Raw genomic sequence first — 27,863 nt, 5'->3', positions numbered from 1 at the left:
CCCAAACTCTAGTCCTTGGCTTGCCACTTTCTATCAGAGTAACCCTGAGGAAGTCCTTAACTAATGCAAGCCGTGGTGTCCTCATCAGTGTCTTGGGGCCATAACATTTCTCATAGGTTTGTGGCACACATTGATATAACATATGTGAAATGCTTTTTTAAAGCCCTTTACTTCTTTTTCATTGGATCTATTCTCCTGTAGGGTCTTGGGTGTTTTTCCCTAGCACTTTGAGACTGGGATAGAATTCTTTTGGGAAAACAAAGGTTTCATTTTCACAAGCACTTTATTAGTATCCACATTGCACTCTGCTGAGGATCCAGCTGAAAAAATTCAGTCCACATCCTCAAGGACCTCATGGTCTACTAGGAAAGAGCGATGAATAAAGTGAATAAAGAGATGTTCAGCGCATAATGAATGTGGGTGGGTACGATGAAGTGGGGACCTAGTGGAGTGCGTGTGTGTGTGTGTGTGTGTGTGTGTGTGTGTGTGTGTGTGTTGTGGGGTGGGGAGGTCTAGGCAACTCCCACTGCTTCCAGTCAGTGTAGATAGGCAGGTAGGCTTGTCAAATCTCTCCCCAGCCTGAGATGTTGTTAGCACGTCTCCTGCCCAGTCCTTGGGAATGGGGTGGAGGGAGGGATAGAAGCCCCCACCCCGCCCCCCGGCCAACCAGCCTCCCGCTAGCCGGCCGGGCGCCTTACCGAGTCAGACCACTGGGAGGCTGGGGGAGCCGGGTTGGGCGAGGAGGCGAGCGAGATGGGGGAGCTCTTATTTTGACAGGGGCCTCTCCGGGCTCTGGTATGAAGGCAGAAGGAGGCAGCCAGAGAGCCCCGATGCTTATTCAGGCTGGGGAGCGGAGCCGAGTGGAGGGGCGAGCGAGGCTCCGGCAGCGCAGGGGAGCCCGGGGAGGCGGCGGCGAGCGGCGGAGCCAGTGGCCGGACATGCCCCGGACTCGGGGCCGCTGCACCACCGCCGCCGCCCGGAGCCAGCCGGCCGGACACCCGCACGCCTGGGTCCCCCGGCGCCGCGCCGCCCGGGGGCTGCGACCCGGACCCTTCGCGTCCGACCAACAATAAGCGCCCAGACAGACCCCTCCCCGCCCCGCGCCCGCCTTCCCCGCGGGCCTCGGGGAAAGTGAAAGGAGGAGGCGAAGGAAGGAAGGAAGGAAGGAAGGAAGGGAGGAGGAGCAGGAGCCGGAGCCGTGAGGTTGGGGCCGAGACCCCAGCCCCGAGCCCCGAGCCGGGCGGGTGCGCGCGCTCTCCCGCCGCTGCCCGGCACCCACGACCATGCTCCGCGGTTGGGAGGCAGGAACCCAGGCTCCCAGCGACCCTCGGATACCCACTCCCGGGCCGGGCTGGTATTGAGATCAAGGCGTCCAGGATCAAAAGATCACCACCTGCCCGCCTTCCTCCGCACCTCCAACTGGCGAGCAGGAGGACCCCAATCCACCCACCGACCCTGACCTGGTCATGGCGTCCAACTCCGGCCTGGCGTGAGGACCCCCGACCCGCGCGAGGTGAGGGGTGGGCTGGGACCAAGGGGGAAAAGTCATGCCAGGCCAGCTGAGGCGCTAGGAGGGAGATCCAGTTCGAACTGGGGAGGGGGGACACAGTTTGATTGTCTCTGGCCCTCTGGCACGCACCCTCAAGCTGTATAAGGGGTGGGAGACGCCCCCAGGGTTAGCGGAGGCTACTCTTGGGCCCCCAATCAGGTTGGCAGCCCCAGAGCCCAGCGGGGAGGGCTCAGGGGCAGCCAGGGGACCCTGCCACCCTAGCGCAGAGAACAAGGCCGGCCTTGGGCCAGCTGGAGCAGCAACCCTGCCCTGGGGGCTTCTGGGAGATGTAGTCCCCCTCCCAGGCTCACCAAACCCTTGGGTCTCAGCCCCCAGCACTCCTCTCCTGGCTGATAGGAGCCTCCGGAAGGAGGTGCACTCGGATTGGAGATTGCTGGGGGTCCCCCTCTGTCCCCAAGCACTGTCTAGGAGCAGCAGGGGCTGTGACTAGAGAAGTCTCCCCGAAGACTCTGAGTGGTGTGGGCTTGGTTGGGGGGTGGGGCAGTCACACAGTTCCTTGGAGGTGTCTCTGGCCAGGCTCAGAGGAGATGGCCCCTGCCTTGGTCCCGAGAGCTCTTGGGAGAGTAACGTGAGGAAGAGAAGGGAGGTTTAGGGCTTCTTGCTTGGCTGGAGTATGCCCTGTCCCAGGGCTGTTGGAATTTGGTTTCAGGGGACACTGAGGTCCTCTTAGGAGCTGAGAGGGAGGGTGTCCCTGATGGTCAGGGAGTTGGGAGGGTGTCTCTCTGGAGCAGGGAAGCCAGGATCAGCTTCTATCTGTCTGTCCAGCTTCCTTCCTTCCGGGTTTTTCTGACACCCCCTCTTCCCTCCTCCTTCTGTCTGTCTGCTGCTTGGGGTGTGGGTCTGTGTCTGTGTCTGGGGGGGGGGGCTCTGCTGCAGGGAGGAAAAGTGTTATTCCGGGAGAGGTGTGCGGGGCATGTGATTGAGCCCTGGGAAAGGGGCTTGGAGGCCCCCTTGATCTTTGGCCTTGGTTTCCTGTTTTACCTAGGAAAGCTGTCTTTACACAGTGTCTGCTGTAACCCTGCTGATGCCTCTGGAGGAGGGCAGCTCTCTGAATAAGGCCTGCAGGGTGGGTGGGCTTCTGCTCCCCTTGCTCTCCCCCATTCTCAGCCTCTCCAAGGATCAGCCACTTCTTCTGGGCCGGGGCTGCCTGGCTTGTCTGCTGCCCCCCAGCACTGGCTTGGCTGCCTTCTCTAGGTCAGGACCATGATTTCATGGCCCCAGGGGAAGAGCATGTTCAGGCCCTGTCTTTCTGGTATCAGCTCTGAGGCGCCTGCTGATAGAAGCCTCAGGACAGAGTGAGAATGGGAGAGAAAGGTAAGGAGCAGGGAGGTCTGGTATCAGGACATAAGGTGCTGCCCTCCCTCAGCTGATCAGGCTCCTTGGTCTTAGAGCACCAGGCCTGGAAGATCAGCCTTCTGGCCACTTCTCTCTGGAGGTTCTCTGCTAACCTGTGTTGCTTCAGATTGGGGTGGGGCAGGGACTAATGTTGGGGAGAATTATCTCCTGAAGGAGAGAATATATATAGTCTTGGATCCAGAGTAATCTCTGTGCTTGGGCTAGCAGGGTCCTCACGCTGGACACGACTTCTGGAGGGCCATATGGAGACTCACAGTGAGTCTCCAGGTACTGAGGTTGAGGGTCCAGGTGGGAAGAGATGACAAGAGCTCCGGAGAGGGACTAGTGTTTGTGATCACAACAGTGATGATGTGGGACCTAGTGAACTTGCTTTTTGAGTCTGTGTTGGGCACTCATGCTTTCTTTGGATAGTTTCTGCCTCCCAACTTCTGGGTATATGAGTTAAACAGGAGCCCTGGGCTGGGGACTCAGCTTCCATGAACAGGCAGGGCAATAGCCTTCTGGGCACAGGCCTAGTGGGTGGCAGTGTCGACTCAGCAAGGGCTGGAATGCCTGGCACCTGCTTTAGATTAAAGGAGATGCCTGCAAAGGGGGCTGCCTGCCTGCAGGGGGAGGGGCTGGGATGGAGCTCCGTGGAGCCCAGGAGTGGGGTGGAAGGAAAGGACCAGGGTTGCAGGCAGCTCTGGCAGGAGTGGAAGGAGCCACCCAGAATAGCAGCCCACCTCCAGGGAGTCCAAGGCAGGAACTGGGGGCCCTCCACTGGCCTCTGGCTCCACAGGCTGCCACTCTGTCCCAGCACCCTGAGGGGCAGCTGCGGGGAGCCAGGGTGTCTGGGTGTCCGTCTTCCCAGGACTGGAAGAGGCTTCCAGGGAGGTTGGGGGTGCTTTGGGGTTCTCCTTGGCCTGATGCCACGTTGACTCTTCTGGGGGCTCCTGGGTTGCTGGTAGTGAGGCACCCCAAGAGTCTGGGCACCCAGGGGTGCTGGAAAACAGCACCCTTTCCCGGTGCCAGAAGCCCTGGGCTCTGCTAGGTTGCCAGCTTGGGGGGGAGGGGGCAGAGGGGATGACACCGTGGGAAAGTGGGCAGCCGTGGGAGCCAAGCGGGTACAGGCTGGGTGCCGCGGGCAGGGAGCCTCTGCCAGGCCTGCTCTTCCCGGGGTGGGGCTGGTTGTTGCAGGGACTGGCTCGACCTGTTGAGCGCCTGGCTGCTCTAACCTGACATCTGTGTCCCTGGCTGCCAGCCCCACCGGCTGCCCACCCGCAGCCACGCTGTGGGGGCTGCCCCCGAGGATCTGGGGCCAAAAAGCTCTGACAGGCCAAAGGGCCAGTCGAGGCTCCTCCAGAGGCTCTTCCAGGGTGTGCCGAGTTTCCCCAGGTTCTACCCTCTAACTCCCAGAGCCAGGGCTGGAGCCAGTTGGAGGGCCGGGTAGCCAGAGGCTAGGAGCGAAGGGGCGAGGTGAAGAAAGCCACAGCGCTGGATCCGCTGCCGGGCACTCCGGCCGCCCTGAAGGCAGCCTGGAGTTACCGCCTGGAATTTCCTCCGCTGGGTGCCAGGGCCGGGCCTCCGGAGCCCCACCCCCAGCCTGGCCTGACCTCCCCTCCTTGGGAGAGACTTTCCCTGGGGCTTGGGGGAGGGGCGGTGAGGACGTTCTGGTGCCCTGGGAGGAGAGGGGTGACTTCCTGGGTGTGAGGGTCTGTAGTACTGTCAGCCTCCTAAGTAAGGGCTGGCTCTCCCCATGGAGAAGGGGGAAGCTCCGGGTTCCCTGGGAGATGTCCCCCACCCTGCCTTGAGTGTGTGTGTGTTGGGGGGCCCCTGGGTCCCAAGGAGGGTCCCTGACCCGCTGCAGGCCCTTGCTGTCCTCCCACACCCTCTGCCCTGTAGCTTGAGGCCTGCCTCGGGGCTCTGCTAGCCGGCAGCCAAGGGGAACCAGCTGCCACTCTGCCGGGGAGAAGGTGGCCACCACCACCCCCAGGTAGGGGGAGGGGCCAGGCAGTCTCCCCCGTCGCCTTCCGACTTCTCCACTCCCCGGCTGGAGCAGAGGCCTCCCCTCCTCCGCCTCCTTTCCGCCCCAGGCCCTCCCTGCTGGGCCCTGGCCACCTGCCCCTCCTAACCTTGGTGTCCCCGGGGGCCGGGATGCCCTCTGTCCAAGTCCCTCCTCCCACAGGCTGGTGGCCCTGTGCTGGCCTGTCTTCCCCTCCCCCGCCCCTCCCCCCACCCCCAGCCTCAACTGAGAATGGCCCTGAATCCAGCATTTCCAGCATTTCGAAACCAGGATTGTTTTGAAATCCCTGAGCACTTCTCCACCCTCCTCTGACTCCCCTCCTCCCCACTAGCCCAGAATTTAGTGCTCTAATCTGGCTTCATGCTGTGCATTGCCTGGGTGTGTGAGTGAGAGAGTTTGTGCTAGCACAGGGCCATGTGCATACTACTCAGTGTCTGTGTGTGTGCGTGTATATTCCAATGTGGGTCTACCTTCTGTCAGCAGTTCTGTGTGACCAGCCGACGTCATTTGTGTTTCCTGGGCCCCCTTGGGCTTTCTCTATGAGTGCGGGCACCTCTGTGGGTCTGAAGGAGTCAGTTTTGGAGAGTTTGTGTTAAAGGGGTATCTTGGATGTGTGTGTTTGGGGGTTGTGTCTGCTTCTCTCTCAGGTACACAGGTCTGAGAGTATCTGAGAAGTGTGTGTGCCTGGGGTTGTCTTTGATGCATGTGTGTGTGCACGCGCGCACACTCTGTGCACTCTGTTCCCGCCTCTTTCCTCCTCCCTTGGAACATGTCTGGGGGTGTAGCCACAGGTCTCCCCACGGCTCCCTGGGACATGAAGTCCTCTGTCCTTTGAAAGGGAGGTTTCCTGGAGGGAGGCCAAGGCTTCTGGCAATTCTGTGGTCCTTGGAGAGAAAGTGCGCAGTGGGGAGACTTTGGGATAAACTGTCCCCAGGGCTGGACTCTCCTCCTCTGCCCTCCCCAGACACCCCACATCTCAAGGGGTCTGATGCTCCCAGTCCATCCTCTTCTTGTCCTGGTGCTGTCCTGGGGCTGTGACAGAGAGGCCCAGTGCTCTTCAGAAGGGGATGGGGGAAGGGACTTAACCCCCTGCCCCCGCCCCTGGGGTGGCTCGCTTCACTGAAGGCAAGAAACAGTCAGCCTCACCAGACCTGGGAGCTTTCAGAAAAGTTGACTTTGCTCGTTAGGGGCAGACAGCAAAACAAAACAAGACACTCATGTTTCCAGCCTAAGCAGAAGACAGAGGGGCCTGGTCTCTTGGGGGGTTATACCACCCCAAAAATATGAAGCATTGGCTGTGGGGCCAGCTGCCATTGTAGCCTTGACCCTGAGAAGTCCTTCTTGTTCTACAGTCCTTTATCGTGTTCTGCGGGGTGAGGGGTTGTTAGGAGGAGCTTTATTTCCTTTTTTTTTTTGCCAAAGCTAAGATTGTGATGGTCATGTCTGCATGGGATACAGGCACTTGGAACCCTGATGCCTTGCTATGACTCAGTTTCCCATCCTGGGACCTCAGGCTATAATTGACGACTTTCTTCTAGAAGCACTTGTAGCAAGTCAGTGAAGAAGAAGGGGGCTGGGGCAGGGGCTGGTTGTCAGAGTCTACGGCCTATGGAGACAGCAGCAGAGGTGGGCAGAGACAGAAGCTGTCTCCTTCTAGCCCCGCTTCCCATGGCCTCTGGTCCCAGGACGCGGTGGGAGGAGGGGAGGGGTAAAGGCACAGGTTGGTACAGTGCTCAGTGACCCAGCAGGGGGAGGGCCTTGGCAAGGAATCTTCAGTTTGTTTCTCAATCTCTGCCTCTGAGACCTGCGCACACACGTCACTGCAGACACCTTCAGGAGATGAGCCCAGAAAAGTCACCCAGGTGATGGTAGGACAGGGCGGTACCAGATGGGGACAGGTGGTACCATGTTCTGGCAGGCATGCTATGCTTGCCCCCTAGAATGGGCAGTTGGGCCCAGCAGGAGGTCCCCTTTCCAATTCCCCTGTCCTGGGCCTGGGCACACCACAGGCTGGAGAGGGTTAAGTCTGGTTGGCAGGGACAGCGCCCCCCCCCCCCCCCCAGTGCAGTGAGAGAGAGAGGGAGGGGTAGTTAGCAGCTTGCTCTAGTTGGCTTCTCTCCCAGAATTCTTCGGAAAAGAACTCCCCTTTGACCCCCAGTACAAACTGAGCCGAGCCACCAGCCTCCCTCCCGCCCGCCTGCCTGTGGGAGCTTCACCCAGCCCCCTCCTACTGAACTGCTAAGCCTGATTCTCTCCCTCCAGGCCCTCCCAGCTAGGCCTAGTCCCCAGGACTCGAGTCTTCCGGGGACAAGGGAGACCACACAGGGACAGAGGACCCACACCATTCTTTTCCCTGACACAGGATAACCCCGGGGTGGTGGGTGCTGGAAGCTGGGGTCCTCAGGCCAGGATGCGGGAATCCTGCCCACCCCACCCCCGACCCTGGGGCTGAGCCCTAAGGCATCTCCAGGGCCTTCTCCTTTCCTGCTTCCAGAGGAGGGAGGGGGAGCCGTGCGGTGGGGCGGCTGGGTCAGGCCTGGCTCCCGGCCAATCCACAGAAGTCGTGGAGGGGGGGTGGTGTCCGAGTAGCTCAGGGACTTCCTGGAGCTACAAGCCTGTCTGTGTACATGCCTAGTGGTGTGCGTGCTGGGGGTGGGGCTGGGGTTCTGGGAGGAGCAGGGGTAGAGATTGCTGGCCCGGGGCTTCGAGCTGTGACCCTCTCTCCACAGGGAGCCCCAGCCCCGGTCACACCCTTGAGCCCGAGCCCGACACGCGTTATCCCGAGGTGAGAGGTCTGTGTGCCTGTGTGTGTCCCCACACCCTCCGCGCTCAGCTCTGCCTGCCTCTGCCGGAGCCTCCTGCTTGGCTTTTTGTCTTGGGCGCCCTCCTCCTGGCTCTCTGCCCCTACTTCTCCTTTCATTCTCCTCCCCCAGAGGAGGGGTTGCTGACAGCTTACAACCTGGGACCCAGTGGGGATGGGGGCGGGGCCTGGGCAGGAAGGGTTAAAGCGCTGAAGCCGCAGCTCCAGTGAAAGTCCCAGCTGGGGTGGGTGGTGGGGAGCCCCAGCCCAGTCACCCCTGGAGGGCAAGGTATGGTTTCCTTCCTGGTCATCCCAAGGGCCTGCTACCCGCTGCCTGCTGGCTTTGGCCTGAGCTGGCTGAGTCAAAGCCAGGACGGCCACCAGCCACGGTAATGTGGTTTCTGCCCTGGCCCCTAGACACACACACACACACACACACACACACATTCATGCACACGCACCCTTTCTCCCTACTGCCACCCCACCCCCTCCTTCCCTCCTCCCTCCCTCCCTCCCCTCCTTCCTTACTTAGCAACAACTCCCTGAATTCACAACAAACATGCCTGTAGGATCCCAGACTAGGGAAAGCTGGAGAAAGTACAGATCTAGGAGGAGGCACTTCTAGACTGTCCTCAGGAGGGAAGGGCTTCGAATCCCCCCACCCTCCCTGTTGGAGGCAACCACCCGCCAGGGACGGGGAGGAAAGTGGTCCTGCTTCCAATCAGGCAGTGAAAACACTGAGGGGCAGTGGCCAGGTGTGGCCGAGAGGTTGGGGAGCAGGGCTGAGACTCCACCCATCACTAGTGGAGTCCCACTTGACTTTTGACCCCCACCTGCGAAGTGGGAGGGGCCACAGACTCCTGCCCCTGGGCGTCTCTGCAAGGGCCTGTGCTATTGTCATGGTAACCTGCCGGGCTCCCTCCCCAGACTCTGAGGGACCAGGATGGGTGACGGGTGGGTGGGGCTGGGGTGGCCCGAGAACTTTACTCTCAGCCCCAGCGGGCCAGGCACCTGTGTTGAGGGGGCGGGGAGTTGTGGCCTCTCTTTGATCTTGTCCCTGGGTAGGAACTGTGGCCTCTGGCTAGGACCTGGTGTGCATCAGGTTTGGAGGGAGTCTGGAATGAGGGAGTGAGGCACCATTCTTTCGTCACAGCACAGAGGGCTTCTGCCAGGGTGAACTTGTATTGTGAAATGGTTAAGAGCAAATGGCTGGAGTATCTGGGTGCAAATCCTGACTCTTCTAAGTTTGGACTGTCTGCCTTAGGCAGTGTCCCTGTGCCTCAGTTTTCTTATCTGTAAAGTGGGGATAAGAGACTTTTCTTGTAGAGTACTAAATTAGAGAATTAGATAATGCCTGTGATTACCAGCTTGATGTTACAGAGTAAATGCTCAATAAATATTAGAGATTTTCCTAATTATTATTAGTCATAGGAACTCCTGATCCTCCTAAAGCTAAGAGGCTTTAGCAGGGAGAGATGGGCGTGGGGAAGAAACAGCCTTTCCAATCCTTGAGACTCCTAGATTCTAATACCCTTCCAGATCCACCTTCTTGCTGCCTCAGTTTCCCCACTGCTGGTGCTGGCAGGCATCATGATTGCAAGTTTGGGGAATAGCTGTGGGCCTCGAGAAGGGTCTGAGGGCTTAGGGCCTGCCTGCCTCCCCATCGCCCAGCACTTCTCAGGGCTGAACCCCTCCTCCGGCGGGCTATTAGCTCAGATCAGCTTCACCACCCCTCCCACCATCCCATCTCCTGCTGCTCTGTTCCTTTACCAGGCTGAACAGCCATTAAGACACTCTGTCCTTCAGTGGCTTAAATGGCTGCCTCCTCTCTTTCCTGGCCTAAGGGGTCTGGGACCTTCCTTGGAGAGAAGAGTAGCAGGGAGGAGCTGTGACATGGATAGCAGCTGTCAGGCCTGCCTTGGGGCCCAGGGTCTACTGGATTCCTTATACCCTGCCTGGGCATTTTCCCTGAGGGTGGCAGGGCAATGCCAAGGTCTATGATATGTGTAGAAGCCCAGATGGGCAGGCCCAGCACCTGCCGCACACAGATGGCCAGGAAGTCCATTCTGAAGCCCAGAGGAGGGCTGGGGTCATATCGGCATCCAGAGGACACCCCCGGAACCCTTTCCTCTGCTGCATGGGTGCATGTGAGCAGGGCTGAGAAACGTTCTGTTTCAACCCTGTGTGCCCTGGGGCAGGCCAGGGGAGAATGCTGAGTGACTCTGGGTGACCAAGGCTCCCAAAGGCCCTGGGATGACAGCAGGATGATGGACGGGCTAAGGCTTGGGAACTTCTGGGTGAGGATCCCAGGACGGGGTAGCAGGCATGCCCACCAGGAGGAAAACTCTGCAGACAGGTGGTTTGGTCTTCTCAGGAGTAAAAGTGATCAGATGTGGCAGAGTGCCTGGGATTCCAGGACTCCTAGGGACCTTCTCTGGCCTGGTACTAAGGGGGATGGGCTGGAGCCCCTGGCTCTACTCACCACTTCTTTCTGGGAACAGAGGGATCTCCTCGCTTCTATGGGCCTGGGAGTGAGGCATCAGTGTTGGCCTGAGCCATGCCTGACTGCTGGGCCGGCCATGCCGCCTTTGCCCAGCCCCTGGGGCCTGTTCCTTGGGCAGGCTGGGGCTATTTTTGGGATCGGGCTGGGGCTCTGGGGCTGGTTTCAGATGTTCCAATGTGAACAGGAGAAAATGGGAACAGATGGCTGGAGGGTTCCAATCAGTGGGTCCTGCTGGGAGCAGGTTATTTTTAGGGCCTTGTTAACCCTTTGGGGGCTACGGAGCCACCCCAAGAGGGACAGCCCTCTCTAGCTGAGAAGAGGATAGGTCTTCTCTCTAGACCTCTACTTTCAGAACTGCGTGTCCCAGTTGCTCTTCTTACCTTCTCAGACCCTCCACTCTTTAAAGAGGCCCATGGCAACGAAGTAGGCTCCTGCTTCCTCCCAGCCTAGACCCTGCAGGGAGACTGCCAAGGGGTGGGGGTGGCTGGTGGAGGGGATGTGGCCTCTGTTGAAAGGAAACTCCCCTTTGCTTTTTTCCTGCTGTCTCCTGAGACAGCCTTATGGCTAAGAGAGTGGATAACTGCTCTCTGGATTCATGCTCTGGGTTTGAATGTTGATAAACCCAGTGAGGCCCAGAGGAGTCCTCGCCGAGGGACCTGACCTCTGTGAGGACGGAGGAGGAGCCAAGTTTTTGTACTTGATACCACTGAGATGATGCCTGTGGGCCCGATGTCTTGAAAGTCACTCAGTCATGTCCGACTCTTTGTGACCCTATCAACTATAGCCTGCCAGGCTTCTCTGTTCATGGAGTTCTCCAGGCAAGAATACTGGAGTGGGTAATCATTCCCTTCTGCAGGGGATCACCCTAACCCAAGGATCGAGCCCAGGTCTCCTGCGTTGCAGGCAGATCCTTTATCGACTGAGCTATCAAGAGCAAATCTCTCGACAGTGCCCATCTTTACCAAATGCCCATGGATTTGGGCGCCATGTAGGAGGCAAATAAGGGGGCATCATGGCCCAAGGTGGTTTGTTGAGGGCTATGTCACAGGCATTCTGTTGGCTAGTTTCGCTATTAGCATCTCACTTGATATATTGATCCTCATTTTGCAGATGAGGAAACTGAGGCTCTAAGGGCTGAAGGGATGGATAAAGTCCTGTCATTCAGAGGGGGTGGGATGTGATTGGCAACCTTGTCAGCCTGACTGCAAACCCACCGCTCATTCCACCGCATCACTCATACTGCCCGCCGTGTCCTGGCCCCAGAGGGCGGCTAGGCTGCCAGGGCTGGGCCTCCTCGGGGAGCAGGTCTGAAATGAGCGTAGGAACTGAGGCCTGGGGGCAGGGGACCCTGCCTGTCACCACTCTCACAATCCCCTAAGCCCTTCTGCCCTGAGGGTGCCAGGACTGACACCAGAAACCCCATTTGGCCTTCCTGTCTTCCCTGCAGGAGGATCACAGGCACACATCCTGTCTCGTCAGCCCCCACCCCCACCCCGTCCTGGCCCACATGCCCCTGCTTCCTGTAGGGTCATGGCAGTCTGGATGGCAACGTGGGCAGAGCTGGAGGGCTCTCCAGGTGCTGCTGGTGCCAGGAGTCTGGGCCTGGCCGGCGAGGTGAGGGCTGGGAGGATGTCTCTGTCGCTGGCAGCACCTGGGGGAGAGCCGGCGGGCAGGCGGGCTCTGGGTGAGGTCCCGCCCCTGGTGCGCTGCCTGTGCCAGCAGTCTGCCCGCACTCCACAGCTCCCACAATGGCCCCATTGTTCCCAGCCGCCAGGCAGTTTGGAGGAGGTTCCTGGGCCACCCCTAATCTCCCCCAAAAAAGGGTCCGATTAACCCCTTGGGGGATAGAGGCCAGGTGAGGTTCCCCAGGGAGCTACCCTGTCCATTCCTCTCTTCTGGGGATCCAGGCTGGGGACGCCACCTCCTACCACGTGTCCACAGCAACAGGGCACCTAGAGAGCCCGGGGTCCCCTACAGGGGAGGGAGTAGCCCCTAGACCCTCTCCCACCCCCACGGTGGTGCAGGTGCCAGGGGGCAGGAAGTGCCAGAGGGGTGGCAGGCAGAGACCAGATATATTTGGGCCGGTGGGGCTAATTCCAGCCACCACCTCCTGCCCTACTGGCTCCTGAGCGCCTTTCCTTCCTGTGAAACCAGAGCTGGGTTGGGCCTAGCTCAGGATTTCGGTGGATTTAAAGAGGCAGCACCCTCCCTGGCAACCCGGCTTCCTCTCCCCCTCCCCAGGTGGGGTCGGGGGCTGAGAGAAGGCTGGAGAGCCTCTGCCCCTCCCTTGCCCCGGGCTAACCCCTGGCCCTTGCCCCCGCTGGAGTACCAGGCTTTTGGCACTCCTTTCTCCCAGAGCTTTGAGCGGGTGGGGTGGGCGGGGGTGGGCTGTGGTTTCCTGTGTTGGCTGTTTGTGCCTGGCCCAGAGTGCCCGCCGCCTGCCTGGGCTTCCTGCCCTGTCTTGTTTCCTTGTGCCCCCCACCTCCTCCCCCGCCTCCCCCCTGGGGGGAGGGAGCAGCCAGGGATTGGGCAGTAGCCTTTGGGGGCACCCCACTGCCAGGCTATGACTGCTTATTGAGGCCTGGCCACAGGGGCCCTGACTACGGGAGCCAAGTGAGGCGACCTCCAGCTTGTCTAAGCAATGCTGCTTAGCCTGGTGGTCCCCACAAGGGCAGAATCCACCGCTCACCCCGAAGCACCCTTCAAAGACCCCAGACTGGAGGGTCTGGGGCCAGGAATTTCCACGTCCCAGCAGGGCTGGGGTTGCCAGACATCACCCTGGGGCTGCAGGTGGGGTGGGGCTGGAAACTCCCAGACAAAAATGGTTGATTTGCATGGTCTCCTTTGGCAGGAGGTGGGGGGAAGTGGGGAGAGCTGCTAGGAACCAGGGTGAGGGGAAGGCCCCCCAACCCTGGAAGTCCCCACACGGAGGGTCCCCAGCAACACCTTAGTTCTTGAGCAGATTTCCTGCTGGGCGAGGAATCCTTGACCTCCCCACCCCGCTGAGTCACCATCTCAGGAAGAGGAAGTGACCTGGGTGATAGAGGAGAGCTTCTAGGGACCCTGGAGAAAGGGGACTCAGGACCTCGTTGTCCTGGGGGCTGCCTCTCCCTAGGTCAGTGGCCGAGGATCCCACCCCTAATACTCCCAGCAGGTCTCTGTTCTTTCAGCCACACAGGGTTCCTAGCTGCCCATTTCCTCTCTAGGGGTGTCTGCCCACTGCCTATGGAAGCATGGACCCTCCAAGCAGTGTTCTCAGTGCCCCTTTGCGGTGGTTTTGAGCTGGGCTTTGAGACTGGTGTGCTGGTAGGCAAATCAAGCAGAGGCTCCCAAGCTGGGAGCTGCTAAACAGAGGCAAGTGGCCATGCTGTGTGCTATACCTGTGGCAGTTCTGTGCTGAGCAGGGAGCTGGCCTGTCCCACCTGGAGGCCCTGGGCATCCATCAAAGCCTTCCTGGTCTCCCTCCCCCAGCTGAGGTCAGGTCCACTTTGACCAATAGGTCACTGCTTCTCCCCTGCTCCCGGCCCTGCCTGACCCTCAGCGTTGCACCGGGAGGGCAAGATCTCAGGCAGGCTTTGTCTCAGCAGCCTCCTGGGCTCCATTTTTATGGGCCTGCTCCTGGCCTTTCACTCAGGTGACTGTCACCTGCTTCGTTTGTGAGCATGTCACTGCTCCCCACCCCACCCCATCCCCTAAGAGGAGTCCAGGTCTGTGTTCGCAGAGCTGCATCCCTTTCACCCGTCTCAGGGGGCTCCTGGCCTGGTGCCAAAAAGCTCCCCTCACTTTGTTTGTTCCTGCCTCCATCGCCAAGGCTTTCCAGGTCTCTTCCGGGGACTCTAAGTACATAGAGAAGGAGGGTCTCTGTGATCTGGGGCGGGCTGCTGAGGGGCAAAAGGGGGAGGTGTGAGATGGGAAAGTCCTGACTCATCTGTACTTGACTCAGCTCGTCCTGCTGGGTGGGATCGAGGGGGTGGAGTCCTAGAGGGGAGGGAGACTGGAAGATTCTTCTGGAGAGGAGCCTTGGCCCCACTGGTTACCCTGGACAGGATGAATTTTCTAACAGCCCCTTCCCACGTTACTAAATGCCCCGGTATTTGAAGCTGTAAACAGAGGAAAAAGTGGGTAGCCTTTGCCCTGCTGGAAGCCCGTCTGTCTGATGCAGGCACAGACAAGGCGTCATGACTGGAGGGGAGGACACTGCGGTGTAGGGGAAACACCGGCGGAACAGGGTCTTGGTAGGCCCCTGTAATGGTCTTGCGACCCAGGGGCCTCTGACTTCTTTCTCCCAGATCTCAGTTTCCTCATTGTGAAATGGGGATAGAAATACTGCCGTGGCAGGTGGTTGGTAGTTTTGAGGATCAGCGAGGTGGGGAAAGGGGAAGCCTGGGACACATGTCAGTCATGGGCCTGCCCCTAAGCCCAGGTGCCCTCCGGCTCTCCCCACCTCACCTCTCCCCCAACGTGATGCAAGCCTGGGGACTGGCCGCCGGCTGCTGTTCAGCCAGGCCTGGAACCGGAGGAATCTTCCGCTGAGAAGGCCAATGTGCCCTGGGGTTAAGTTAGGGTGAGACTCCCACAGGGTCCCTGGTGTGGCCCCCTCGCCGCCCCCCAGGTCCCAGCTCGGCCTGCAGCAGCCCGCCAGGGAATGTGCCCCGGTGTCTGGCGGGGCCTGTTACCGGGACGGAGCTCCAGGCCCAAGGCTCCTCCCCTCCCCCACCCCTTCCTTGGATCTGCGGGAGGGGCGGGGGGACAGGACCGGGGGCAGTCGGGTGAGGCTTCCGTGTTTGTGTAAGTCTGCTGGTTGGTGTATCTCTGGCCCCGTGTGTGTTTCTTTGTCACTACCGGGCTCAGCTTTCTATGGCTCCCTTGTTGTCGGGCCTCAGTCTTTTCATCTGTTCAATGAGTCGACGCGCCCCCTCTCTGCCTTCTGGCCGCCTCTGGAAACGTGCGCCCCCGGTTATTTCTGCGCTCCTGCTTCGGCCAGCGCCTTCCTAGCGGTCCCGCACACCTCCGCGGGCCGGCGTTTGAGCGCGCCTCTAGTTTCCTGGGCTCCGTGCGTGTCTTTGTCTCCCCGTCCACGTGTGAGCTGCGAGTGTGTGTGTGTGAGTCCAGAGTTCGGGTGCTGGTGGGTCCCCGGGGCTCCTGCCTGGCGGCGCCCGGTGCAGACCTGCACCTCGGCCCCGCCGCGGCGCGCGCCAGGCCCCTCGCCGCACTTGGCCGTGGGTCTGTCGGGGCGGCGCGTGCGGGGCCGGGAGAGGCACGCTGCAGCCCTGCCCGTGGCCCGCTCCCCAGCTCGCTGGCTCTGTCGCTCGCTCGCTCTGCCTCTGCGCTCGGGCTCTGCCGGAGGGGGCGGGGTGGGGTGCCGGAGCGGGGGGAGGGGAGGCTCCTGCATTCTTGCGGTCGGGGAGGAATCTGAGCCAGCGTTACTGGTCTCCAGAAGAGCCCAGCTGCAGCCCCGAGGCCCCGCCAGGCCTCTCGCTGCCCGCCCGGGCCTGCTGGGATGGGCACAGGCTAGGCCTCGAGCTGGAGGCGGGGCATCGCCCCCACCTCCAGCCCCCTTCCCGCCCCGGCGCCCGGGGGCAGGGCGCAGCGCTGGGGCGGGGCGCCAGGGGTTCCCCCGCCCCCCTCCCCGGGTGAGGGGCGTGCCTGGGGGCGGGAGTCCCCCCCGCCCCCGGGGTCCTGACAGACCTCTCAGCCGCCCCACGCGGGCACCTTGGCAACCTATCTTTTTAGTGAGTTCGGCCCCTGCGGCCCCGGGGGCCTTGCTAGAGACTGCAAGCTCCCTGAGGGTAAGGTGCGGGAGGGATGGATTCAGACCCCGGCCTGGAATCCTTCCCGGCCGTTCCCACCCTACCCTGTCCAGTACCCTAGTCCCAGGGCTGCTGGGTCCTCCCGTCTCCCCTCCCCTCCTCGCACCCCCTCCCCAAGTCACAAGTTTTCTCTTTGGGGCTTGTTGCTGCAGTCCCTGCTCCAGTACCGAGTACCTGGCTGGGCCCTGGGCACGCACAGGGGCCGTAGCCCCACTGTGTGTGGGAGCCATGAGGATCCTGGCTAACAAGACAAGGTGTGTGGGTGTCGTGGAGGGCGGGACGTGTGTGTGGAGTGAGGGGAAGGGATGGGCCCAGTGCTGATGGGGCTGAACCGTGCAGGCTTGGAGAGCACCCCCCCCCCCCCGCAACAACCCCCGGGTACCTGGCTTCCGGGCCACCGGTGGGCTAAAGGGGGTCAGAATCGGAAGGCCTGCCCCCAGGCAGGAGCCCACAGCTTTAGCGCCTGAGCCCAGGGGATAGAAGGGAATGGCAAGCGGCTAAGCCTGCTGTTCTAGTCCCTTCCAGTCCTTTCCTCTTAAAAACGGTTCGAGCAGACCCCCGGCGGCCCCGCTGTCGGGTCCGCTGGCGCCCTCTGGCCTCGGTCTAGCTGGGGGTGGGAACTGGAGGGGCGGTGCCTGCCTCCCTCCCCTTCCCCGGGAGAAGCCGGCAGACAGGGCCAGGCGGCAGCAGCAGGACAGCAGAGCTGAAATAAATCTGAGCTGGTGTGGAATGAGGGGGGATAAATATCCTCTCCCGTGATGTGATCTTTCCAGCGGCTATTAATAGGTCTCCGGGGAGGGGGAGGCGGTGGGGGGAGCGGGCTGGAGCTTAAAGGGCCCGCAGCCTAGGCTGCAGGAATCCTTGGCTTCAGTCTTCTCCACGCACCAGTCCCCTCCCCCTCTCCTCTTGCTCCTGCCTGCCGGCCAGACCTGCTGGTGCATCCTCTAAAGGCATTCCCCTCCTGCCCTGGGGAGCTGTCTGGACCAATGAGCCCCGCAGTCTGGTGTGCTTTCTCCCACTTCCCCAAGGGGAAATGGGGCTGGGCCAGGAGCAGTGATTCCCAGGTCCTGGGTTCCTTCCCTGCTGGTGTTGGGACACATGGAAGTTGAGGTTGGGGGCCCTAGGAAGGAGTGTGAAGACAGCAAACCCTTGAAGAGAGAATGCTTAAGGGTTGGTCAGGTGCTAGTGGAGGGGGTTGCCATGGAGGCTTGCAGTCTGAAGGATGCTGGGGCTTAGGGGCCGGGTTGGATTCTGCCAACATAAGGCCCAGGTTTTCATCTGGGAACTGGAGGGTGGAGGAGGTTGCCCCATCTTCATTCCCCAAGTGGAGAAGGGCACCAGCCCTTGTTTGAGGAGCCATGGAGGGAGATAAGGGATAGCTGGTGGTCCTAAGATGCCACTCTGCTCCCACCTCCCCAACCATTAGGTGAGGCAGGATGGGGTGATGAAAATCCAGGCCTGCTACACCCCTGGCACTGCGATTAACTTTTCATGTCTCTTCCACCTCCCAGGTTACCCCACCCCAGGAGGAGAGAAGCTCCAGGGAGCCCGCCGCTGTCCCCCCGCGGCCACTGCCCCCCTGCCCCAGCCAAGCCAATGCACCCAGAAAATAAGTTGACCAATCATGGCAAGACAGGGAATGGCGGGGCCCAATCTCAGCACCAGAATGTGAACCAAGGACCCACCTGCAACCTGGGCTCGAAGGGCGTGGGGGCGGGGAACCATGGGGCCAAGGCCAACCAGATCTCACCTAGCAACTCAAGTCTGAAGAACCCCCAGGCAGGGGTACCCCCTTTCAGCTCGCTCAAGGGCAAGGTGAAGAGGGAGCGGAGCGTGTCTGTGGACTCCGGAGAGCAGCGAGAGGCTGGGACCCCATCCCTGGATTCAGAGGCCAAAGGTACCCCATTTCCTGATCCCTAAGACCCCAGCATCGTCCACCGTCTTAGACACACAGGGGCTGGGAGAGCATCTTTCTGCACCCCTGGCCTAATCCTCACTTGCCATTCCTCTCCAGCATTTATGCAGGGGCAGCCTCTTTCTCTAGCCGCCCCCCACCCCCATTATGCCCACCCATCTGCCCATTCTCAGGACTGGGTGGAGATGTCTCATCCTTAGGGCCATACAGGGTGATGGGGCCTCCCGTCGGTCAGTGTCGGTCAGCCTAAGGCCTCTCCTGCTTTCCCACCAGAGCCCCCAGAGGAGGAACAGGAGGTGCTCCGGGGTGAGGTGCAGACCCACACACCTCCCAGGAACCTCCTGGTGTTCCAGCTGGTGGGAGCAGGCCCTGGGGCCTGGAAGAGTAGCAGCAGCTTCCCCCTCCCACCCCTCAGCCCTAATTAGAACCAGTTGTGGTTGGGGATTACTTTGGGCTTGGTGCTGGGTGGGGGAGGGGAGACAGGCAGCAGGGCTCTAGAGAGAAATCAGAAACAAATGGTGTTGCGGTGGGGGCCAAGGGCTGGCAAAGTGCCCACTGCGGCCTGGGCAGTGCCCCCTGGGCACTGGGGCATCTAGGGGAATGGGCTTGGGGAGGCCCCAGGTGTGGGAGGACGGGCCCTCCTGGGTGCTCACTCACTCTGACCCCTGCCTGCCTGCCCGGGCAGAGGCGGCACCCCGGAGTAAGCGGCGCTGTGTGCTGGAGCGGAAGCAGCCGTACAGCGGGGACGAATGGTGCTCAGGCCCGGACAGCGAGGAGGACGACAAGCCCCTTGGGGCCGCCCACAGTGAGTGCCCATGCTGCCAGGATGCTGTGGCCCATGGTGTCCCCGGGGAACAGTTGCCCTGAGGGAGCCTCCTCTCTTCACCTAGGGCTTTCGAGGACCCAGGCTGGGCCAAAAGGAGCAAGGGATCAGGAGCCCGGGCTCCTCTCCCATCTCCCATCTCCCGTCTCTGACTCAGTCCCTTCCGGCACTGACAGCTCAATCCGTGCCTTCCAGGTGCTCAGTAGCCCCCTGTCCTTAGGGACCTGGGTGGGGTAGGTAGAACCTTAGGTGGCTTCTTCAGCCACGCTGGGAGGCCTCCTCTCCTGAATTCCTGTCCTCTGCTGCCACCTACTGGTCAGTAGAGGGAGGGCAGTGAGGGTTCAGCATCCCTGGGAGCTGGACAGCTGGCTGGACCCTGCAAAACTGCTAAAGAAGCCTGGGTGTGGGCTGACATTGACTGTGTCTCTGGAGCCCTTCCCTAACCTCTAATTGATGTCTGGAGCACATCACCAAGATGAGGAGTGAGTGTGGGGGGGCGCCCACCTGTCTCATTCTTGCACAGGTCAGTGTATACTTTGGCCTTTCACAAGTGATGGGGGAGAACCAGACATACTCCTGCCCTTGGGAAGCCTGTATGTGTTGATCTCATGCTTTTCCTCCAACCTTGCAGCTATGTGTGGGGATAAACAACTCAGTGCCTTATGAAACTAGTCAGAGAATGTTACACTGTAAACTTTTCCAAGGCTGGGACTGTAGAAAGGAAGAAGAGAAATTATGGGAGACACTTTGCTACTTTGTTTTATTTAATTATGATAACAGTGCTGTGAGGTAGGTGTTATTAGGAAGCAAAAGAGGAGACAGACTCAGCAGATGTTTTTAGAAGGAGCAGATCATGTCTGTGGAGATGGTGTTTGGGATCAGACATAGCCTATGCAGCTGGCCGGCACTTTAAACATCACCTGGTCCCAGCATCCCCAACCCCCAAGGGGACTGACTGGTGGTTCACAAACCCTGGCCAAAGCCTTCAGTGGTAGATGGGGGTAGACACTGCTTCCCAGGACAGACCCTCCTCAGTTCACTTTTACAACAACTAGACTGTACCATCGTAGAAACATGAAGACACAGGGAAATCAAAGAAGTTGCTAATATCCCATACTGAGCACCAAGGCAATCAGTTACTGTTTTAGCTATACTGACATTAGATCCTTGAAGAGTTCTTAACGGTAGGGCAGTATAATGTAGAAGTTAAGAGCACAGACTATGCAATCAGACCCCCCTTGGTTTATATCCTGGATCTTCTACTTCTCATTTGTATAAGTCTGGGAAAGGGCTTCAGTTTCCTCATCTATAAAAATTACATTTCCCTCCTAGGGTTGTCATGAGGAGTCAGTGAGCTGATACATGCAACACACTTAAAACAGTGTTAGCTCTTTTATTATCATTGTATTAGAAGTTTTCATGTTGAAATAAAGCCCGGGGGCTTCCCTGCTGGTCCAGTGATTGCCAGTGGTTAGGACTCTGCACTTCCAACGCAGGAGGCCCAGGTTTGATCCCTGGTCGGGGAACGAAGATCCCACATGCTACATGGCGCAGGCGGAAAAACAAAGAAAAAAATAAAACAGAGCCTGCCTCTCTCCCTGTAGCTTTTTCTCAGGAGGCCTAGTTCTGTGTGTTGAATATGCACCGTCCTCTTCTCCAGGGCAGTCCTCACACACAGGTTGGCTCTCAAGCCCCCCCACCCCCCAAACTTTTGGCTCTATGTAAAATTGGAGGGACAGGGTCCAGATCAGGGCCGTTATGTGGTAGGAGAGTCACAGCAGATTTCTGCAAGGAGAGGAGCCTGCCCCTAAGCTGTGGGAAAGTGGTTCTTCCCCGGTTCAAGGGAGTCCTCTTGAAATAGTAAGTCCTGGCGCTGTCTGCAGGCCACACGTTGACTGGTGGCAAAGGGCCCACCCACTCACTAGACCCAATAATGACCAATTGAAGTGAAAGTCTCTCAGTTGTGTCTGACTCTCTGTGACCCCATGGACTTTCTCCAGGCCAGAATACTGGAGTGGGTAGCCTTTCCCTTCTCCAGGGGATCTTCCCAACCCAGGGATCAAACCCAAGTCTCCCACATTGCAGGCAGATTCTTTACCAGCTGAGCTACAAGGGAAGCAGTAATGACCAAGTGTAGATATCTTTTCTAGGCTAGGACTTACTGTCAAGCTGGTGACCGTGGATGAAAACCTCTGTCAGTGCTGTGGGTGGCCAGTCTACCCCACACTGGAGTGAACCCAGTGTGCTAGGCATTTGTAACTCTGTTTTCCAGTTTTTTTAGTTTGTGACACAGTTATGAATTTGCTGTAAAAATAGATTTCTTTGACCAGCCCCTCCCCACTCCTGCTGGACTAGAGTTTAGTGTTTCCATTTTACAGATGAAGGAATGACACCTTGAAGTATCTTGTTGATACGGTTGCCGGTCAGTTAGCAGTAAGGCTAGAATGAACGCCATTCAGCTTTTGGACCATCAGTTGTACAAGCTCATTGCCTGCTTCCCTCATCTGGCCAGTGTGTGTGCACACATACACATAGCCGCTGCACAGCCCACAGTGAGGGGCCGGAGCCGGGCCAAGCGCAGGGCTCTGCGCTGACTGCCTGTCACCTTGGGGGAGTAGTGCCACCCTTCCGAGGCTGTTTCCTCCTCTCTCAAGTGGAGTGCACTGACTCCTTCCTCCCAGGGTGTGACGATGGTAAGGTAGAGTCACTTCCAGAGGCGTAGTCAGGGTGCCAGGCACATGGGGGCCTGTTGGTTTCCGTCTCCTCTCTACATGGTCCACACAAGTGCCGTCCTTGTCAAAGGCTGGGCTCGGGCAAGTCTCTGGAAGCTAGACTAGAGAAAATGCCAGATTGTGGCACCAGATGACCCTGTGGGCACGAGCCTCTCTATCCCTGGGCGTCCCTGGGATGGGATGGTAGGGTGTGGACTCCCCTCTGGCTCTCCTCTCTAAACCTGGGCCTCTTTCCCTTTCCTCTCTTGTGCAGATTGTAATGTAGCAGACCCAGCCATGGCGGCCCCACAGCTGGGTCCCGGCCAAGCCCCCCAACTGCCCCTCAGTGAAAGCAGCGCACCAGGCCCTCCGCATGGGCCCCCGGCCGGCCTCCGGCCTGACGCCCCCGGGGGCGGAGGCGGGGGTGTCCCGGGAAAGCCACCCTCCCAGTTTGTGTATGTCTTCACCACCCACCTGGCCAACACGTAAGTGCCCCCTGCCATCGTTTGCCCAGCACCCCTCAGCCTGGGGTCCTGACTGCCTGCAGGGGGCCAGGGCTGGCTGGGGGTGGGATGGGTGAGGTGGAGGGCTCCCTCCTGCCCGTCGCTCTGAGGTGGTTGTGCCCGACCCTCCTGTGCAGGGCTGCGGAGGCTGTGCTACAGGGCCGAGCTGACTCCATCCTCACCTACCACCAGCAGAACGTGCCGCGGGCCAAGCTGGACCAGGTGAGTATGTCGCTTGGTCCGGGCACAGGGCTCCATGAGCAGTGGACCGGCCACTGCATCCATCGGCCCATCTCATGGGTCTGTCTTTGTCCTCTCGCAGGCCCCCAAAGTGCCGCCCACCCCGGAACCGCTACCCCTGAGCACGCCGTCAGCAGGCACCCCTCAGTCCCAGCCTCCTCCTCTGCCGCCACCGCCACCCCCAGCTCCGGGCAGCGCCCCTCCTGCTCTGCCTTCTGAGGGGCCTCCTGAGGACGCCAATCAGGACCTGACGCCCAACTCGGTGGGAGCTGCCAGCACGGGCGGCGGAACTGGGGGGACCCACCCCAATACCCCTACAGCTTCCACCGCCAACAACCCGCTGCCTCCTGGAGGAGACCCCAGCAGCGCCCCCGGCCCCGCCCTGCTCGGGGAGGCCCCCACCGGAAATGGGCAGCGGAGCCTGGTGGGCTCAGAGGGCCTGTCCAAGGAGCAGCTGGAGCACCGGGAGCGCTCTCTCCAGACGCTTCGAGACATTGAGCGGCTGCTGCTCCGCAGCGGGGAGACTGAGCCCTTCCTCAAGGGGCCCCCCGGAGGAGCGGGCGAGGGGGGACCACCAGCACCAGCTCCTCCCGCTCCCCAGCAGCCGCCCGCGGCCCCGCCCAGCGGGCTGAAGAAGTATGAGGAGCCCCTGCAGTCCATGATTTCGCAGACGCAGAGCCTCGGGGGCCCCCCGCTGGAGCATGACGTGCCGGGGCACCCCCCGGGGGGGGACGTAGGGCAGGTGAACGTGATGATGCAGAGGCTGGGCCAGGACAGCCTGACCCCCGAGCAGGTGGCCTGGCGCAAGCTGCAGGAAGAGTACTACGAGGAGAAACGGAGGAAGGAGGAGCAGATTGGGCTGCACGGGGGCCGCTCGCTGCAGGACATGATGGGCATGGGGGGCATGATGGTGAGGGGGCCACCGCCCCCCTACCACAGCAAGCCAGGGGATCAGTGGCCCCCTGGGATGGGCGCCCAGCTGCGGGGGCCCATGGATGTCCAAGATCCCATGCAGGTCCGGGCCGGACCCCCCTTCCCCGGCCCCCGTTTCCCAGGCAACCAGATGCAGCGGGTGCCAGGGTTTGGGGGCATGCAGGGTATGCCCATGGAGGTACCCATGAATGCCATGCAGAGGCCTGTGAGGCCAGGCATGGGCTGGACCGAAGACTTGCCCCCTATGGGGGGGCCTGGCAATTTTGCCCAGAACGCTGTGCCCTACCCAGGTGGGCAGGGTGAAGCGGAGCGATTTATGACCCCTCGGGTTCGTGAGGAGCTGCTGCGGCATCAGCTGCTGGAGAAGCGGTCGATGGGCATGCAGCGTCCCCTGGGCATGGCCGGCAGCGGCATGGGGCAGGGCATGGAGGTGGAGCGGATGATGCAGGCACACCGGCAGATGGATCCAGCCATGTTCCCTGGGCAAATGGCTGGCGGCGAGGGCCTGGCGGGCACTCCCATGGGCATGGAGTTTGCCGGAGGTCGGGGCCTCCTGAGCCCCCCCATGGGGCAGTCTGGGCTAAGGGAGGTGGACCCACCCATGGGGCCCGGCAACCTCAACATGAACATGAACGTGAACATGAACATGAACATGAACCTGAACGTGCAGATGACCCCGCAGCAGCAGATGCTGATGTCGCAGAAGATGCGGGGCCCTGGGGACATGATGGGGCCGCAGGGCCTCAGTCCCGAGGAGATGGCCCGGGTGCGGGCCCAGAACAGTGGTGGAATGATGGGAGGCCCGCAGAAGATGCTTATGCCCTCGCAGTTTCCTAGCCAAGGCCAGCAGGGATTCTCTGGGGGCCAGGGACCCTACCAAGCCATGCCCCAGGACGTGGGCAACACTCAAGACATGTTCAGCCCTGACCAGAGCTCAATGCCCATGGGAAACGTGGGTACCACCCGGCTGAGTCACATGCCCCTGCCTCCTGCATCCAATCCTCCGGGCTCTGTGCATTCAGCCCCGAACCGGGGGCTGGGCAGACGGCCTTCAGACCTCACCATCAGTATTAATCAGATGGGCTCGCCGGGCATGGGGCACCTGAAGTCGCCCACCCTCAGCCAGGTACACTCACCCATGGTCACCTCGCCCTCCGCCAACCTCAAGTCACCCCAGACTCCCTCACAGATGGTGCCCTTGCCTTCAGCCAACCCGCCAGGACCTCTCAAGTCACCCCAGGTCCTCAGCTCTTCCCTCAGTGTCCGTTCGCCCACCGGCTCGCCCAGCAGGCTCAAGTCTCCCTCCATGGCGGTGCCTTCTCCAGGCTGGGTCGCCTCACCCAAGACAGCCATGCCCAGCCCTGGAGGCCCCCAGAACAAGCAGCCGCCTCTGAACATGAGCTCCTCCACCACCCTGGGCAACATGGAACAGGGTGAGTCAATGGGGCCGGGCAGGTGGGCCCTGGACTCGCCTCCCGGGCGGGTGTGTTCTTGCCCGGCTGGGGTGTGTGTGTGTGTGGGGGGTGTGTGTGTGTGTGGGGGGTGTGTGTGTGTGGGGTGTGTGTGTGTGTGTGTGTGTGAAGGGGTCTGTGCCGGGGCCCAGAGGCGGGCAGGTGGGCCCTGGACTCGCCTCCCGGGCGGGTGTGTTCTTGCCCGGCTGGGGTGTGTGTGTGTGGGGTGTGTGTGTGTGTGAAGGGGTCTGTGTGTGTGTGTGTGTGTGTGTGTGTGTGAAGGGGTCTGTGCCGGGGCCCAGAGGCGGGCAGGTGGGCCCTGGACTCGCCTCCCGGGCAGGTGTGTTCTTGCCCGGCTGGGGGGGGGGTGTGTGGGGTGTGTGGGGTGTGTGTGTGTGTGTGAAGGGGTCTGTGCCGGGGGGTGTGTTCTTGCCCGGCTTGGGGGGGGGTGTGTGGGGTGTGTGTGTGTGTGTGTGTGTATGTGTGTGTGGTGTGTGTGTGTGCGTGTGTGTGAAGGGGTCTGTGCCGGGGCCCAGAGGCGGGACGGCTCTGCTGGAGAAGCAGCCACTGGCCCCCATGTGTGAGCTTCCATGGGGGCCATGTTCATTGAGCAGGGATTTCGAGGGGGGTTTGTCATATTTAGGATCTCCTTTCTGTTCAGGGCCCTGAGGCTACGGGAACTGCCTGGAGATGGGTGGGCTGTAGTGATCATGGGGGAACCTGAATTGACGGGCCATCTGTGCCTGGGAGTCAGGTGGAGGTCTGGGAGTTGACCTCTTCCTAAATCCCCAGTGCGAGCAGCCAAATTCACCCTGGCCTCCCCCCCGCCGCTCTCTGTCTCCCCGCTTCTGTAGGTGCCCTCCCGCCCAGTGGCCCCCGGAGCAGCTCCTCAGCGCCTCCTGCCAACCCTCCCAGCACCCTCGTGAACCCCAGCCTGCCGTTCACTTCCTCCCCAGACCCCACGCCCTCCCAGAACCCCCTGTCTCTGATGATGTCCCAGATGTCCAAGTACGCCATGCCCAGCTCCACCCCGCTCTACCACAATGCCATCAAGACCATCGCCACCTCAGACGACGAGCTGCTGCCTGACCGGCCCCTGCTGCCCCCGCCGGCACCGCCACAGGGCTCTGGGCCAGGTGCGAGCAGAGAGGGGGTCCCCGGGAGAAGAGCCCACATGGGCTCTGGGAGGATGAACAGTGGCCGTGGCCAGCGACCGCCCCTGCGGTCACGCTGGCTTTTTTGTGCTTCCAAGGGGCCCTGGGTGTTGGGGGTTGTGATGTCCTGGGACACAGTTCCCACTGGTCATTCAATGAAACCAAGCCCGGCTCACTGGAGTGGTCTTTCCAACATCTACTGATGTGTCTCTGGGTAACAGGGCCAGAGCTTGGGTCTCTTGGCTTCTCACCTAAATGCCTTGAGTCCCTGCCCTCGCAGCTAGGGCAGGCCAGTGGTGAAAGCCGTCACCCCTGGCACCAGCCTGGCTGGGGCATGGAGAAAGGACTGAGTTCTACAACCTGCCCCAGCTGGGTGCACACGGTTCCTGACCCCCATTTCTCTTTCCCCGCAGGGATCAGCAATAACCAGCCCAACCAGATGCACCTGAACTCAGCTGCTGCCCAGAGCCCCATGGGCATGAACCTGCCAGGCCAGCAGCCCCTGTCCCATGAGCCCCCAGCTGCCATGCTGCCCTCCCCCACCCCTCTGGGCTCCAACATTCCACTGCACCCCAATGCACAGGGGACAGGAGGGCCCCCTCAGAACTCGATGATGATGGCTCCAGGGGGCCCAGACTCCCTGAGTGCCCCCTGTGGCCCGGTGCCCAGCTCCTCCCAGATGATGCCCTTCCCCCCTCGGCTGCAGCAGCCCCACGGTGCCATGGCCCCCAGTGGGGGCGGGGGCGGAGGCCCTGGCCTGCAGCAGCACTACCCCTCAGGCATGGCCCTGCCCCCAGAGGACCTGCCCAGCCAGCCGCCAGGCCCCATGCCCCCCCAGCAGCACCTGATGGGCAAAAGCATGGCCGGCCGCATGGGCGACGCGTACCCCCCGGGCGTGCTCCCCGGGGTGGCATCAGTGCTGAATGACCCCGAGCTGAGCGAGGTGATCCGGCCCACCCCAACGGGGATCCCCGAGTTCGACTTGTCCAGGATCATCCCCTCGGAGAAGCCAAGCAGCACCCTCCAGTACTTCCCCAAGAGCGAGAGCCACCCCCCCAAGGCCCAGCCCCCCAATCTGCATCTCATGAACCTGCAGAACATGATGGCGGAGCAGACCCCCTCCCGGCCCCCCAACCTCCCGGGCCAGCAGGGCGTCCAGCGGGGGCTCAACATGTCCATGTGCCACCCCGGACAGATGTCCTTGCTGGGCAGGACAGGCGTGCCCCCGCAGCAGGGCATGGTGCCCCACGGCCTGCACCAGGGGGTCATGTCCCCCCCGCAGGGCCTCATGACCCAGCAGAATTTCATGCTGATGAAGCAGCGGGGCGTTGGGGGTGAGGTCTATAGCCAGCCCCCCCACATGCTCTCCCCGCAGGGCTCCCTCCTGGGCCCCCCGCCCCAGCAGAACCTCATGGTGTCCCACCCCCTGCGGCAGCGAAGTGTGTCTCTGGACAACCAGATGGGCTACCTCCCGGCCCCGGGTGGCATGGCCAACCTGCCCTTCTAGCGGGCCCGGCAAGGGGCTGGAGCTGGGGCCATGTTGCAAATATGATAACCTTAAAAAAAGTTTCTTCCCCTCCAGTGTTGGGATGGCCTGGGTCAAGGGGTGGGGTGGAGGGGCTTGTGTGGGGAGCGGCATTTGTGGAAACCAGATGTGCTGGCAGCTTAGGGAGAAGTGGCAGAGTGGGGTGGGGGATGGGTTTGGTTCCATTTTGGCCGCCAGGACCGTCGCTCCCCTTCTCCCGAGTCCTATGGAGCCTCTCCTGTTTCTCTGTACCCACCCTCTTCAGCTTTGCTGTCCGAGTCCTGTGTCCCTGTATCCCTGTATCGAATCCTTGGCCGGATTGGAAGGAGAGAGGTCTCCCCGTCCTCTGTCTCCCCGTCCCACTGCTCTCTCCTCTTGGAGCTTCACTTTCCTCCTCTTGGTTTCTCTGCCCACCTCCACCCCGGTTTTTTCCTTCTGTCTTCTCCTGCCTCAGTTCCTCTCCCTGCTGTGGCTGACCCCCTCTCCCACCCCAACCTGCAGGCGGCTGGCCAGGTGGGCAGGCGCCAGCTGTAGCTGTAAATAGAGCGCTGCGCTTTTGTGCCGGTT

General features: G+C 60.9%; 1 protein-coding gene across 2 annotated transcripts; it reads left to right on the top strand.

The window, feature by feature from the left end:
• Nucleotides 1-836: 836 nt before the first annotated feature.
• BCL9L (BCL9 like) lies at nt 837-27,863 on the top strand. 2 transcript variants are annotated; one of them, XM_069555248.1, is made up of 10 exons: nt 837-1,513; nt 7,658-7,713; nt 16,194-16,295; nt 17,553-17,938; nt 18,642-18,761; nt 21,765-21,975; nt 22,131-22,215; nt 22,316-24,599; nt 25,472-25,753; nt 26,185-27,863. In XM_069555248.1, exons 3-10 carry the CDS (start codon nt 16,270-16,272, stop codon nt 27,276-27,278), a joined length of 4,488 nt encoding a protein of 1,495 aa, XP_069411349.1. In that variant the 5' UTR covers nt 837-1,513; nt 7,658-7,713; nt 16,194-16,269; the 3' UTR covers nt 27,279-27,863. The 2 variants fall into 2 exon arrangements, with proteins under 2 accessions (XP_069411349.1, XP_069411350.1); XM_069555249.1 differs by lacking the exons at nt 837-1,513; nt 16,194-16,295.

This window comes from Ovis canadensis, chromosome 15, assembly GCF_042477335.2.
Source record: "Ovis canadensis isolate MfBH-ARS-UI-01 breed Bighorn chromosome 15, ARS-UI_OviCan_v2, whole genome shotgun sequence".
NCBI lineage: Eukaryota > Metazoa > Chordata > Mammalia > Artiodactyla > Bovidae > Ovis > Ovis canadensis.
This window is presented reverse-complemented; position numbering and strand designations above follow the sequence as displayed.

Excerpts from the sequence above, each read along its gene's own strand:
- BCL9L (XM_069555248.1), top strand. The coding sequence starts at position 16,270 with ATGAGGATCCTGGCTAACAAGACAAG. Across the intron at positions 16,296-17,552 it reads ATCCTGGCTAACAAGACAAG|GTTACCCCACCCCAGGAGGA; the intron begins GTGTGTGGGTGT and ends TCCACCTCCCAG. Across the intron at positions 22,216-22,315 it reads CGCGGGCCAAGCTGGACCAG|GCCCCCAAAGTGCCGCCCAC; the intron begins GTGAGTATGTCG and ends GTCCTCTCGCAG.